This window comes from Carcharhinus amblyrhynchos, chromosome 6 (genome assembly GCF_965287045.1).
Source record: "Carcharhinus amblyrhynchos chromosome 6, sCarAmb.v2.hapA, whole genome shotgun sequence".
Taxonomy (NCBI): Eukaryota; Metazoa; Chordata; class Chondrichthyes; order Carcharhiniformes; family Carcharhinidae; genus Carcharhinus; species Carcharhinus amblyrhynchos.
In genome coordinates this window covers 93,439,644-93,455,335 of record NC_137329.1, presented here as the reverse complement: position 1 = coordinate 93,455,335, position 15,692 = coordinate 93,439,644, and the positions used below count along the sequence as shown (strand labels likewise).

The following is a 15,692-nucleotide window of genomic DNA, read 5'->3' as shown; positions in this document are numbered from 1 at the left end:
TGGGGGCACGGACAGCTTCAGTATCTGAGTCATCGCAAATTATATTGAACATTGTGCAAGCAAACATCATCGCTTCTGACTTACATTGAAAGGAAAGTTATTGATGAAGCAGCTGAAGATGGTTGCTTTGGCATAGCATCCTGAGAAACTCCTACAGCAATGTCCCAAAACTGAAGTGACTGGCCTCAAATGACCACAACCAGCTAGGTCCAGCTGAAACCAGTGCAGGTTTTCCTCTGATTTCCACTGACTTCAGGCTTTGCTCAGGCTTCATGATGCCACAAGCAGTCAAATGTAGCCTCAATATCAAGGATAGTCGCTCTTTCAGCGTTTTTGTCCCAGTTTGCACAAGTCTATGATGAGGTCAGGAGTTATGATGATCTGGCAGAACCAGATCATCTTAAGAAGGTGGATCTGGCGGAACCAGATCATCTTCTTGAGAAGGTGAGAGGGCATGGGATCCAAGGGGCTTTGGCCTTGTGGATCCAGAACTGGCTTGCCTGCAGAAGGCAGAGAGTGGTTGTGGATGGGTCTTTTACTTCATGGAGGTCAGTCACCAGTGGAGTGCCCCAGGGATCTGTTCTAGGACCCTTGCTGTTTGTCATTTTCATAAATGACCTAGATGAGGAAGTGGAGGGATGGATTAGTAAATTCGCCGATGACACGAAGGTCGGTGGTGTTGTGGATGGTCTGGAAGGATGTCAGAAGTTGCAGCAGGACATAAATAGGATGCAGGACTGGGCGGAGAAGTAGCAGATGGACTTCAACGCGGATAAATGTGTAGTCGTCCATTTTGGCAGGACCAATGGGATGAACGAGTACACTATCAAGGGCAGGAGTCTTAGTAGTGTTGAAGAGCAGAAGGATCTTGGGGTCCGGGTCCACAGGACTCTTAAATCGGCCTTGCAGGTGGAGGATGTGGTCAAGAAGGCGTATGATGTACTGGCCTTCATTAATCGAGGGCTTGAGTTTAGGAGTCGGGAGGTAATGCTGCAACTTTATCAGACCCTTGTCAGGCCTCACTTGGAGTACTGTGCGCAGTTCTGGTCGCCTCACTATAGGAAGGACGTAGAAGCTATTGAAAGGGTACAGAGGAGATTTACAAGGATGTTGCCTGGATTGGGAGGCATGCCTTATGAAGATAGGTTGAGGGAACTGGGACTCTTCTCCCTGGAGAGACGAAGGTTGAGAGGCGACCTGATAGAAGTTTATAAAATGTTGAGAGGAATAGATAGGGTGGATTCTCAGAGGCTATTTCCCCGGGTTGAAATGGTCGCTACGAGAGGACACAGATTTAAGGTGCGGGGAGGCAAGTACAGAAGTGATGTTAGGGGTAAGTTTTTCACTCAGAGGGTGGTGAGTGAATGGAATCAGCTGCTGTCAGTGGTGGTGGAGGCGAACTCGCTGGGGTCTTTTAAAAGACTTCTGGATGAGTATATGGGATTTAGTGGGATTGGGGGTTATAGATAGGTCTATGGATTGGTAGGTGTTGATGTGATCGGCGCAACACGTGGGCCGAAGGGCCTGTTTGTGCCGTAGTGTTCTATGTTCTATGAACCAAAACTGAGCATCAATGAGCAAGTTATTGCTGTGCAGTCATGGAATGGGAAGCACTTTGGAGCCGCTACCATCACTATCCACAGCCCCAGCATGCAAAAGTAGATGTTATCACCGCAACTCAAATGGAGTAAACAATCACAGATCACCACTAGCCTCATTGGTCATATTAAATTCTCCCTCAATGTACCCAATCAGGTGCTGGAGTGTGGCAAGTAACTTCATTGCAGTGTTAACATAAGCCTACTTGTGGCTAATAGATAAACTTTAACTACCCTTGTACCATTTATGCTAACTCAGCTATTCTATCTAATTTACCCAATTATCGATCTACTCAAGGTAACACACAACCACATTCACAGTTAAACAGCTTCTATGTTTTCTCAGGGAGGGAGGCAGCTGGTTCCAGAAAATTGCCCTCAGAAAGAAAGGAAAGTGAACCTAAACTTAACAAGGATCAGACAAGTTTATGTTGCAACTCCTTTTCCTGGTGAATGCTGTATTTATGGCCAAATTCTCATGCTCAAGGACTCGGGTAGCTTTGGTCTATTGGTATTACATCCTGTAACACATCAGACTATAAATCTCTAGTTCAATCTTTAGTACATTCCTGTCTGACATCCTCTGCACTGAATCCAGTTCCCAATTCAACTCTATCGCTTACATCTCAGCAAGATTAAAAATTGTGGCAAGGGCAGTTTGCCGCAAAGATATCAGGAAAAACAGATAAGCTTTGATGGAGGTCAGGATGAACAGAAATTCACTAAAAGTTCTATTACCTGCAACCTCACCATTACTAGGGAGGTGTATTTACTTGAACTATTTGAGAACTTTCTTAAGATCAAAGAGTTTTTTCACATATTTGTTTTTTTTTACCATTACCATGTACCATGCTGTCAAAAAGAAAAATAGCATAATAGCCTATCATTGTAAAGCCATGCTTTATTAAAAATGACTTCATGTATTTGCTAGTTGGAAAACATGGATTGAATTTTATAAAGGCCAAGGAAACATTCCAATGACTGGAAACCACAGATTCAAAATGGCTGAATATTTGCACTACTGTATATGACAAATTCCACAGCCATTAAATCTGACAATCTCAAGTTGAGACGCTTACCTTGAAGGAGTGTGTATGGGATCATCCCCGACCCATTCACAAAACATCCAGGTAATCACCAGAGTGGGGACATGGATTAGATGTAATCACCTCAGACAATGAACTCTGGCTGAGGAAGAAATTTACACAACTATAATCTAACTGAGACAAAACCATCTAGCTGGAAAACATTGACCATGAACATATTTAGGTAACTGGACAGTTGGTTAGAGAAGATCATGTGACAAACCAGTTAAGTCACTTTTATGTTTTAAGAAACTGTTTTCTTCATGAGAGACAGAAGCAGAAAACGCGTTGAAGTGGCAAGACCCCTTCCTGAGCATCCCTTTCTCTCCCCATCCATCTTACAAACTCGTGCTGTAAGCAGATATTTTTTCAAGGACTCAACCCAGCACCTGTTGCCTCCAGAAGAACTGATAAATCATCCTTCTACATCTTAAAACTGCATTGACAAAAAACCACAAGAGGTACTGAGCTTTGCCTGAATCCATACAAGTTGCACAATGGTTAGCACTGCTGCCTCACAGTGCCAGGGACCCGGGTTCGATTCCAGCCTTGGGTGACTGTGTGTGTGGAGTTTGCATATTCTCCCCATGTCTGCATAGGTTTCCTCTGGGTGCTTTGGTTTCCTCCCACAGTCCAAAGATGTGTAGGTTAGATGGTTTAGCCATGAGAAATGTGTGGGATTACAGTGATATGGTGGGAGAGAGAGGCTGGGGTAAGGTACTCTATCAGAGAGGCAGTGCAGACTCGATGGGCTGAATGGCCTCCTCTGCACTGTGGGGTTTCTGTACTTGCCCTGCCACTTTCAAAGTTATCAACCTATAAGAAATACATAATTTCAGCCTTTATTGGAATCTTGAGCTACCACTAAATCTATCCTCCCACTTTGTAAATTGTGAGTGTGTTTGCATGCAAAAGTTGGAATGTTTTTATATTCAACTTAGGCTGGGTTAAATATGATAAAAACTGCCCTCTTTTCTTGTTTAAAAAACACTTGAGGAAGCTGTGTCCTTTGCAGCCACAGCATGTAAGAGTTAAACACTCACTGAATTAGTAGGTAGAAATCCTGTTATGTCAATGTGTGGGAACAGAGGTCAGCCACCCTACTCTTCCTCACCTGATCTTAACAATGAATTACTGAAGCATGGACTTTCAAAAATCATTTTGACTATCTTGGATTAATCCATGACCTTCAAGATACATTCTTCCCACATAATTCAATTCCTGGCTTGGGTCACTGTCTGTGAGGAGTTTGCACATTCTCCCCATTTCTGCGTGGGTTTCCTCCCACAGTCTGAAAGATGTGCTGGTTAGTTGCACTGACTCAAACAGTCACTGAAGTGTGGTGACTAAGGGGATGTCACAGTAACTTCATTGCAGTGTTCCTGTAAGCCTTACTTGTGACTAATAAATAAACTTTAACCTCAGGCAGGATTTTCCAGTTTCAGGGCAGGCACAGCCAGTCAATCCCACCCTATGTATATAAAGACTGGGAAAGCCTTGTGTTGTCCTTTCCAAGGATATTCCAGGCTATGGCACCCGGGGGTTGGGGGGGAGGGAAGAAAAAGAGAGAGAGAGAGAAGTAGTTGAGGTTAAGGGACAGATCAGCCATGATCCAATTGAACAGTGAATAGGTTTGAGAGGCTCAATGGCTGATCCCTCCTCCCAGACCCATTTAAATAGTATGCTCGAGTCATCTGCCCACTAAGCATGTCTACAATTCCAAATTCACTCCTCTGTTAATCCAGCCGGTGCCATCCTCATATGCTGTGGCACTATGAATGAAAAGCTGAGGCTTGCTGTACCGGAATGTCACTGTGAATTTGGTCAGAAAAAAATGAGAGGTTCAATGAAGACATTTCATTAGTTATTTTAAACAGATGTCTTTAACCAGCATCGTAATACCACATAAAAGCATTTGCCATTCAAGATAATTGAAAGGTTATAAACCAACCCAGCACATATGAGCCTCAAAATGATTTACCAAAATGATGACCATGTTGGCCGTCTGAATTCTTTTATATATTTAGCCCCAGCCTTCCTTCCACAGTGTGTTGCAACGGCTCACTAACATATCACACAAATGGGTTGGATTCCGGAAAACCTCCTGATTAAGAGTGCTAATAAAATGAGTGTCTGGCGCTCATTTAGGAACATCAGACAGGGTGTTGGCCCCACCAGGATTCATTCAGAGGGCCAGATGTCCTACATTACCAATTAGACATCTTCAATTTCACTTAATTGAAGGTTCCATCCTTTCTACCTATTTAACAGGAAAGAAACAAGCCCTACACTCTCAAACACACATGCAGCCTGAAGTCATTTACACACCCCTAGTACTAGCTTTGTACGAGTGTAAATACTTTTTTATCTATCATATCGTTTGAGGCTTAATAATCTTTCTTTTCCTACATTTCATTGTAGTTTCACATCATTGTGAAGCTACTCAGTCCAACACTCCCTGTTTGGAATAACAAATGTGAAATATGTCAGGACAGGAAAAGGCCATTTCCTATTCTCCCCGCACTGCCTCCTCCTTTCTCCTACTCATCCCTGATTTCCTAAGTGCACTTGGTTTTGATTCAGTGCCCACCAACAACTTTTTTTGCATCTCCAATGAAGGACCAATGGTTCATGTACATTCTAGATAATCAGGCAGTCTGCAGGATTTTCAATCACATACTGGATCACTGTCAAGTCTGACTTTGTGTATGCTCAATGGTCGTATGCACATACTTTCCAGGCAAGTGTAGGATGTAGGGAGGAGGAACTATCACTATAATAGAAGCTATTATTCCTATCACTCACTCAAGGCTCTGAGACCAATCATTACAAAATTCCTGATCTGGTCGAGATCATTTTGCACAGCACAGGCCAGGGATTGAGCCTGGAACATTCTGTGCATGTGTGGTTCAGTATGAGTTTGTGCATGGCCTACTTGAGAAAATTTCATCTCGTCCCTGTCCAGCTGCCCACGACCCCCAGTTACATTTTTCTCAGTTCTCTTCCTTTTCATCACTGCTCCTTTTCAACAAGCTCTTTTAGCAACATTTTGTACCCCCGCCGAGTCCAATTTTGTTCCTGTTCGTGATCCACATTTTCTGCAGGGTCGCTGGTTAACAACCAGAAGCAAGGGTTGTTTTCCTCCCCGATTACCTGGATCTCCCATAATGGTTCACCACTTGTTCCATTTGAGAACAGCTAAGTTCACCAGTATAGGTTAGTACCTTGGGACCCTGGTACTGAACCACTTGGCAATTAAAAAAGCTAAAAGCCTGCTTTTCAATTTTCTTTTGATGACTGGTGCCTAGATACCCACTATCGGGCATTAGCAGTGTCCCCTCTAAGAAACTGCAACTCTACCCTTCAAAACTCAATGACCATCCTGTTCTGGCCCAAGGAGAAATGAAATCAATCAGTGGGTGGCAAATCAGCTTACTATTCAATACTGCTTACAAAAGGGCCAGTCAACTCACTGGGTGCAATATTCCGGGACTAAGTCCCATGGCAGGGGTAGGAATGGGGAGTGCTTCCCAGTGTGGAGATGTCTGGTTACTTGTGTATATCATGCCAAGCTGGCCTAATTAATAATGCAGTTGGGGGTTTCCTGACATTTAACAGGTGGGGCAGAATGCTTGACTCGCACCTCACTGTCTTACCCTAGCTGTCGAACTCACCATCATACCCTCGCAATCATATCCAGGCACCCAGACATCAAATGATCCAACATTGAAGTCAGAATATTCACCTTCTCAGAGGGTCCTGAAGTTCGAAGTTCCACATCATAGATGTTCAACATCCCCACTGCCCCACGTGATGTTCCATGGTCTGGTTGTTGGAGGTCTACATTTTTCCGGCTGATCTCCCTGAGTTGGCCCAGAACCTCTTATAGATAAATCCAATATTGGCATGCCATGTTGGTCCATTAATGGATACAAAACAGTTTCACGCCAACCTCTGGCGGGAACAGTGATCTGCCATGGTTGGTAGGAGCGTATGTTCCTGCCGTTATTTTACACTAGCGGGAAAGGACATTTTGCCTCCGGCAACATTGTCTCCCACCTTTAAAACCATTGCGGGGAAATGTGGAAAATTCAGCCCATTGTAACGCACTGCAGAGCTGACGAGCATTGTGCTGAGATCTTACTCACCATGTTACAATCACACTCTATTGCTTTTATTTTCACTCCTCAATATGTTATTAAAATTATTCTTGCCCTTCCTTGGATGGCCCAGTAATTGGTCATAATGAGAATTCCTTCGGAAAGGTAAGCAGTTTCCAATTCAAGCACAAAAGAAACACTGTTTCTGACTGAGACAGCAATCTCTTCCATCCCCAAACATGTGGCTGGAACAGTTTTACACTATTAGCGTATAAGCACAATAGTACAACTTGCTGGGATTGTATGGGAGGCAGACAATGCAGTGTACTGAGGATAGTGTGTGGGCTTCTTCCATTTACAAAAAGATTGCTATTCTATGAAACCAGTCATGTCAGACCATGTAACTAAAGCTTACTTATTAATATTCCTTTATTTGTTAATTAAGAGTTTTGCAGATTAAGTCTTGAGGATGTGGATGATAGAGTAAGAAAGAGAGAAAATTAAAAAGAAAGTGAGAAAAAAGAGTGAAAGGAAAAGTGTTCTTACCGGGTTATGGTCAATTAAATCTCACCATAGTGGATCACACTCACGATGTATGCCATGACCAGTAAGGATATCATATTCCTAACTTTCAAATATAGACTTCAGTCAATGTGGACTTTTTGTAATTCATTTCGAAAAGTGATCACAATGTTGCCCATTTCTGTCAGCTCCAGTATGAAGCCACCATCAAACACATCTTTCCTACCCTCCCCTTTCAGTATTCCAAAGGGACTCTTCCCTCCAAAACACCTTATTATACTCCTCAGTCGCCCCTAACATACCCTACCTTCCCTGCAGCATCAACTGCGCAAGCATTGAAGTTGCAACATCTGTTACGTTCACCGCTTTCTTTCTCATCTTCCAAGAACATTCCTTCCAAGCGAAACAGCCATTTACTTAATTATATCTACTGTATCTGCTGCTCATAATGCTGTTTCTTTCACAATGGGGAGACCAAACAGACTGGGTGACAACTTTGTGGAACATCTCCGTTCAGTCCATAAGCATTGACCCTGAGCTTCTGGCATCTTGGCATTCAAATCTCCACCTCTCTCCCACTCAGACCTTTCTGTCCATAGTTGGTTGCTGCAGTGTTCCAATGAGGTTCAACTCAAGCTTGAGAAAGAACACCTCATCTTTCATCTCACACCCAACAGTCTTCAGGACTCAACATTGAGCTCAATAACTTTAGATCATAATCTCTGCCTCCACCTTGTTTTAGATAGTTTTCCTTCTCTTTTGTTTTTTGTTTTGATGAGTCAGTCTTGTCTTGTTCTTTTCTTTATCTCTTTATGTTGCATTCAGATTTTTATATGAAGCAATTTATGCCTCATTTGAACACAACTTTTGTTTCTTCACTACAACCATTGCCACTTGCTTTAGCTGCTGCTATATATCTCCCTTGCCCTCCACACTTTCACAAACCTTCTTCTTTGTTCTTCTTGCCCCCTTCCCCTTTTCCACTGACTTGAAATCTTTATGTTTCTATCTTTCTTCATCTCTTATGAAAGGTTATTAGTCTGAAATGCTAACTCTGTTTCTCTCCACTGATGCTGTCTGACCTGCTGAGATTTTCCAGCAATTTTTGTTATTATTTCATATTTCCAGCATCTGTATTTCAGATTTCCAGCATCAGAAACACGCTCATCCTCTCATATCCCCAACCCTTTCTCATTAAAAAAGACTTAAGCACTTATAGTGTACTAACTCGTACACTAGGGGGCATGCACTTAAGGTGAGAGGGGGAAAGTTCAAAGGAGATGTGCTTTTTTTTACACAGAGAGTGATAGGTGTCTGGAATGTGCTGCCAGGGGTGGTGGTGCAGGGAGATACAATAGAGGCATATAAGGAGTTTTTAGATAAGTATGTGAATAAGCATGGTGGCACAGTGGGGGTTCTGGGTGGCACGGTGGCACAATGGTTAACACTGCTGCCTCACAGCTCCATGGACCTGGGTTCAATTTCCAACTTGGGTCACTCTCTGTGTGGAGTTTGCAAGTTCTCCCCGTGACTGCATAGGTTTCCTCTGGGTGTTCCGGTTTCCTCCCACAGTCCAAAGATATGCAGGTTAGGTGGATTAGCCATTCCAAAATGCTCCTTAATGTCCCAAGATGCGTAGGTTACAGGGATTCACAGGGTAAACATGTGGGGTTGCGGGGGTAGGGCCTAGGTGGGATTGTTGCCAGCGCAGACTCGATGGGCCGAATATCCTTCTTCTGCACTGCAGGGATTCTATGATTCTGTAATAATTTGCAAGGAATAGAGCAATATGTAACAGGGGCAGGCCGAAGGGATTACTTTAATTTTGGGCCTTGTTCGGTAAGACAACGTGGACCAAAGGGCCTATTCCTGTGCAGTACTGTTCTATGTTCTAGTAACTTAATTCATCTAGGTAAGACTTAAGTTCAAACCAATGTCTGGGGATCAGTAAGGTGGCAGACAGTATTGGTATGGATCTGAGACCAGTGCCCACAGGCCAAACCAGAGGGGTAAGCATTTTTATCCTTTTCTCTTTCCCCTTAAGGTTCCTCACTTTATCAGTGCCTCTGGAGGTGGACCTAGTGAAACTGAGAACATACAAAGTGGGAAAACTGACAGGTGTTAATCCTGCAGCCAACACTCGGTGATGTAGCATACTAGCACATCACTCAACTACCACTGGATTGCCCTTCTTTACACTAATTCAACAAAGTGTCAGTCACAAAGGTCCATATTAACTGAACTAGATGTGCATTGCCATTTTCCATCTGGGCAGAAGGACAAGGCAGTCACACCAACAGGTATCGCCAGTGAATTTAGTGAAAATTGCCTCAGTTCATTTCACTTACTATATAACTGGATGGAATAGCAATCCAGTTATAATAAAACCCTGATTGTTTCAAAATCGAAAGAGCTGTGATGGATTTAAAAATCTGGTACTTTCAGTTATAATTTGAGTCTTCCTGAATCTCTAACATACGCTTATGAAAATGCCACGAGGACTGATTTTAAGCTCCCCCGTTGGCATGTTTCAAGTTGGGAGGACCATAAAATCCTGTGGGTGAACTTCCCACAGCCCATCTGCCTGACTCAACCTGTCAGGGGACGTGGGAGTCAAAAGGCAGCCCACCCTTTTGGGTCTGTTGAGCCCCTTAAGTGTCCATTCCTCAAGTAGCCAATTACCAGGCACGTACTTAATAGTCTCATTCCAAACCCGCTGGAATTTTACCTGCAGCACAGGAAGGCTCACTCCATGCAGGAAGCCGGCAGCTTTCGCTACATGGCTGGTGTCGGGGAACCGGGGAAGACGGGAATGGCAAAGAAACCACAGTTGCATCCCTCCCCCAAGTCTTCCCCACTCTTATGCACCCCCCCCATCCCCCAGCCTCTAAAGCCCAGTCCCGATCCCCCATCCCCCTCACTGAGACCCTAACCCCAGACTTACCTAGGCTCCTCAGCATAGTGATATCTATGCCTTTAGTACCAGCTGTGGCCAGCACTCACAGCTGGCATTGGGGGGCTACAGAGCTGCCCACCACCCGATTGACTGGCAACTCTCTAAGGCTGCCCTGTGGCAATTATCACAGCTTCCAGTGTTAAAGAGGGTGGCATGGTGGCATAGTGGTTAGCAGTGCTGCCTCACAGAGCCAGGGACCCAGGTTCAATTCCGGCCTCAGGTCACTGTGTGCGGAGTTTGCACATTCTCACCATGTCTGTAGGGTTTCCTCCAGGTGCTGCAGTTTCCTCCCACACTCCAAAAGATGTGTAGGCTAGGTTGATTGGACATGCTAAATTGCCCCTTAGTTTCAGGCGATTGGCAGGGTAAATATGTGAGGTTACGGGAATAGGGCCTGGGTAGAATTGTGATCTGTGCAGACTCGATGGGCTGATTGGCCTTCTTCTGCACTGTAGTGATTCAATGAAATTGCTGCAGAGCGGCTGGTGAGAATATGGGTGGGCTCCCTCCCAATCTTTTCAGCCAAGAGGGACGCATGCGCCAAAAAATCCAGCCCTTAGTTCCAGTTCAGTTACTGGAAGCTAATCGTGTGTCAACGCTATGACAGCGTAGTCGAGCCAGCATCAGGACTTCAAAGAGCCTAAACTTAAAACATTTCTTGATTTACATTACCTACAAGTCAACAAGCCACCACTGAATGTGTCTCTGTGCTTGGAGGGAGTTGAGATGCGTTTGGTGTTCACACTTTCCTTTCCTTTCAGGTTTAATGCAGCAAACCGCTCCCCCCACACCCCCCTCCCCCGATGGTCTGGGAAGCCTGTCTGCCTGATGCCTCTTGATATAACAAAACCCTTAGAGGCAGACAATGAATATGCAAAGAACCACACAGAAACACAATAAACTAAGAAGCAAGGAAATGGGTCTTGTTAGAGATTTGTTGATAAGTAAGAATCAGTTTCCGACAAGAAACACGTACAACTCAAGCCTGAAAAGAGAAACAGTAAGCACTTTGTCAAAAAGTAATCCGCCTTGATTAGAATTCTACTAACCACAGATAAAAAAAAGCTTTGTACCATGACCCACTTAAAATATCCAGCTACCCAATTTAACCGAGCCAAGGCTTCTCAAAGATAGCTACTTAAAAGTTGGCAATTTGAATATCCTGTCTGTGATGGGTGACATTTTCACTGAGCAGGAAGCATTAGATAGCTACAGCATTTCAACTGGGACAAAGCTACTGGTGGATCTCCAAATCAGGCAGTGACTAATGTTTTCCATCCAGTTATTATCCGAAGTGGTAGAGGCGGGGCAAGGGGAGGGGGAGGAGAAAAGGAAGGAAGGAAGACAAAGATAACACAAGAAATAGGAGCAGGAGGGGACCGTACAGCCCATCGAACCTGCTCCGCCATCCAATGTGATCATGGCTGATATTGGGCTCCAGCTCCATTGCATTGCCTATTCCCTGTATCGCTCATTCCCCGAGAGACCAAAAACCTATTTATCTTCAATCTTCCACTCTTCCCGCCTATCAGGGGATGAGGTGGGAGGCCACTTCGGGAATTTCTTTCAGTTGGTTACAGCTCATGGCAACTGAGTCTACAAAAAGACCTTGGAACCATTAGCAGTGAGGGATTATAAATTCCAAATGAAAGCCTGAATCTCCAATGCCTACTGAATACCTGCAGCAGATGCACTTTCTCAGCCTCCTCTGTGCTATCAGAGTGACATGGCCACCGGTCAGACACTCTGGGGGCAATTTTCCCATCTTGACAAGAGACTTGATAACTGGGATCCCTATAATGGACTTAAAGTTTACCTGGCAGTCCCAGGAAGTGGTGAGAAGAGGGATGGGTACAGACCCACTCCTGTGAGTATTTACAATTACTGCGTGAGGAAGAAGCTGCTAGTCATTCAGGAGATTCAGGACACAGGAGCGAGCTAGTGGTTCTCACCATCCTACCGTGCCCCTTTTCCACGCAATAGTGCATTTAATGTAACAAAAATATCCCACGTGACTGCACAGAGATGAAAGGCAACACTAAACAGAGAGAATTATATGAGGTGGCCAAAGTGATGGTCAGAAAGTGAAGTTTTCAGGATTATTTTGAAGGCAGAGAGAGGTAACAAGGCTAAAAAGACAATGTGTGAGCCAAGACAGTCATAGAATCCCTACAGTGCAGAAGGAGGCCATTCAGTTCATCAATCCCCCAACAACAATCTCACCCAGGCTCTATCCCTGTAACCTCACATAATCTCCCTGACACTAAGGGACAATCCCACCCAGACCTGCTCCTGTAATGCCAAGTATTTGCCTTGCTAATCCCCCTAACCTACACATTTTGGGACACAAAAAAAAATCACTATTGAGCTCACTGTCAGGACGGGATGTCTGGTAGAGGTAAAGGTAGGAAAGGTCTTGGGAAGGGCGGTGCCAAACGGCATTGGAAAGTTCTCCGCGATAATATCCAGGGAATAACTAAACCTGCAATTCGTCGGCTCGCTCGGCGTGGGGGCGTTAAGCGTATTTCAAGCCTCATCTATGAAGAAACCCGCGGAGTCCTGAAAGTTTTCTTAGAGAACATCATTTGGGACTCGGTTACCTACACCAAACACACCAAACGCAAGACCGTTACTGTCATGGATGTTGTGTACGCCCTGAAATGCCAAGGATGACCCCTCTACGGTTTTGGTGGTTGAAAACTGAAGGGAAAATATTTCACCAGGGCAGCTGTGGTGGCAGTGAACATATGATCAGGTGGGGTGTTGTCTTCCCATCTCCACCCTGATTAAGTTCACAATGAAAGGCTCAAAGATAGTCACGTGCATAATTAATGCCCACTTCAGAACCTCATCCTGTTGCTGCTGGAGTCCACCCAGGGGGATGGGGGAACTCGCCATGTGGGAAGCCTGAGAATCAAATCCTGTCAATGTTGTTTTAGGGATTTAAAGAGCCCTTCGATCAAAGGCACTTAGTGCCTGATCGAGGGACCGAATATCAGGGGAGAGGGGGCAGATTCCCAATGTCCAATCTTATTCTTTCCAGTCTTTTAATCCACCTCCACCACAGTTGGTCTAGTGAACTGGCATTCACAGCCTGGGCTTGGCAAGATCCCTCAGCTGCTGTTGCTCCTCGTTAGTACAGGTTGGCAATGATGGGACTGAGAGCCAGCTCCCCCTGCCTCCATTACCTACCTCCTCTAACCCTCCCCACTTTGTGCCCTCACTGGTGAAGACCTCGCACCTCACAGTGCTACTCGCTGTGTCCTATCAGTAATCATTGAACTCACTTGTGGCCTTAAACTTATTTGTTCTTGTATCCTTTCAAAGATCAGCTCGGTGACATCTCACAAGTAACTCCATATTCTGCAGCTCATTGATGCCGTACTTATGAAAGTTAGACAATATATCCAACTCCAGCCAGGTGGGGCCTTACAGATACAAAGGGCAGTGATTTTGCCTCTGTCATTGCATTCCCTAGGCACAGAGCATTATCGAATATTTCCCTGTGACCATTCAGGCACCGAGTAATCAGCCAGTGAAAAACATCACGAACGGCCTTCAGCCCCACAAAATCTGCACCCACAACAAAAGCCTCCTGACACCTACATTCTCTTTCCTGACAATGACCAGGACTCTGTCAGCCTCCTCGCAGCCACAGATGAGGTGAAGGCAACCTGCTCATTTGCCTCTGCTTGCATATACAGTGATTGTCCTCGATGTGGAGTTCCCATTGGGTCATCTCCACAGGTTGCTGCATCATTGAGGAGGTCATCGCTTTCACTGGACCCTGCAGGATAGATGGCCCCTCAGACAGATGGACCAAAAGTCATTGACACGGTGGTGCCCTGTGATACTCTTATCACCCTCAGTGTTACAGGTGCCATAGGGGAATACCAGCTGGGATATGACTGGCATCCCCTACAACACCATCGACGCCACTGACAGGTCAAGGCCATACAGTATGGCATGCATTCTGTGGCTGTCAGTTCCTGTATTCACTGCTGCTATATTTGGCTCTCGGAGGTTGGCCACCCCCAATGGAAGAGCTCACGCACTAAAACCCTGAGCTATGATGGACTCCTCCATTCTCAGCCCATAGTATCGTACTGCCTCTGGGAACTGCCCCCGTTTCCAGCCTTTTGCCATTCATCTTCCAAATGTGCCGCTGCAGTTCAATGAGTTAACCCAGAGCCACAGTAATGGCTTGTTCAATTGTGGCCACGCTCTCTGTCCCATCTCTGTTCCCAGCCCCAACAGCTGCTAATTCCTGCCCAGCTCTCCCTCAGTCAATTGACAGCCTAGCCCTTTGAGAACCAAGCCTTGTGACTGTTTTCCCACACCACTATCACAATCTGCTTCTCCCCGTTCCATCCACTCCCCATCCCCACCCGCTCCCCAGCACCCAGGGGAATCAGGACCCCGAGTCCCATGTCAGTAAACAATGAATTCTATGTGACATTACTCATCTTAAGCAGCCCCTGAGCAGCAGGCTTGAAGCATAACAAATGGAAACAAAAGCAGGCTGAGACACATCAGTGATGTATCATCACCATCATCCTTCAGTGCAATTGAACTTCGAAAGAATACATCTCCCCTTTACAAAACCCAGAACCCAGTATTTATCATCACAGCTCATACATACAATGGAGTGAAAATCTGCTACAGAATTCTCCTTTTCACAAACTGCCTCAACTCCAGTGGTGACAGGAAGTCAGTTTTAATATGGTTTAGTAAATTTTAGCTCAGCAAAGACGAATTCCTCACAAACCTCTTGACGATTTAGTCAATGTTATAAATCGTGGGAAAAAGGAATGATGGCAGCCTGGGGTCTCTCCTCCATTCCTGGGTCATCCAGATTGGTTTCCCAGCTCATCCTGAGCCGCTTCACTGTACAACTTGTGATAGGTTGAATATTTTTATCAATGCAGTGAGTTCTCAACCAATGACACTTCCTGCAGCAAGGGCATTTTGAGATGTGTGCAAAAGACAAGGTTTTAGTTGCACACATAGAAAAGTAGTATCATACATACCTGTTCTAACCGGATCTCATAGTCATCTAGGACCTTCTTGCCACGGAAGTATTTGGACCTGGATAGAAAAATGAAAAGAAAGTCATGCACAAAAATCACAATCTCACACGTGGCAACGCTCTACAAATCTCCTGTAAATCGAATCCATCTTTACCTCATCTACGTGCACCTTTATGAAAAATACTGGCCCATGCACATATTCAATGGTAGCAATATGCAGAATTTCCACCCTTCCCTGCTCAATCTCTCACCAAGACCATCCTTGCCCAGCCAACAGCAGAAAATGCAAACCGTAAAATCAACAGCATCTTGCATTGATGTAGTGCCTTTAATATCCCAAGGTTTTTCACAGAATAGCATAGTTAACAACGACTGCAGGAAGGAAGTGAAGGATGCACAGG

General features: G+C 44.9%; 1 protein-coding gene across 1 annotated transcript in view; it reads right to left on the bottom strand.

The window, feature by feature from the left end:
- Positions 1-15,692, bottom strand: part of syn3 (synapsin III) — a 256,167-nt gene that overhangs the window by 168,834 nt on the left and 71,641 nt on the right. The window contains exon 3 of the mRNA XM_080190986.1: positions 15,292-15,349. Within this exon, the coding sequence (XP_080047112.1) occupies positions 15,292-15,349 (58 nt within the window). The remainder of the gene's footprint in view (positions 1-15,291; positions 15,350-15,692) is intronic.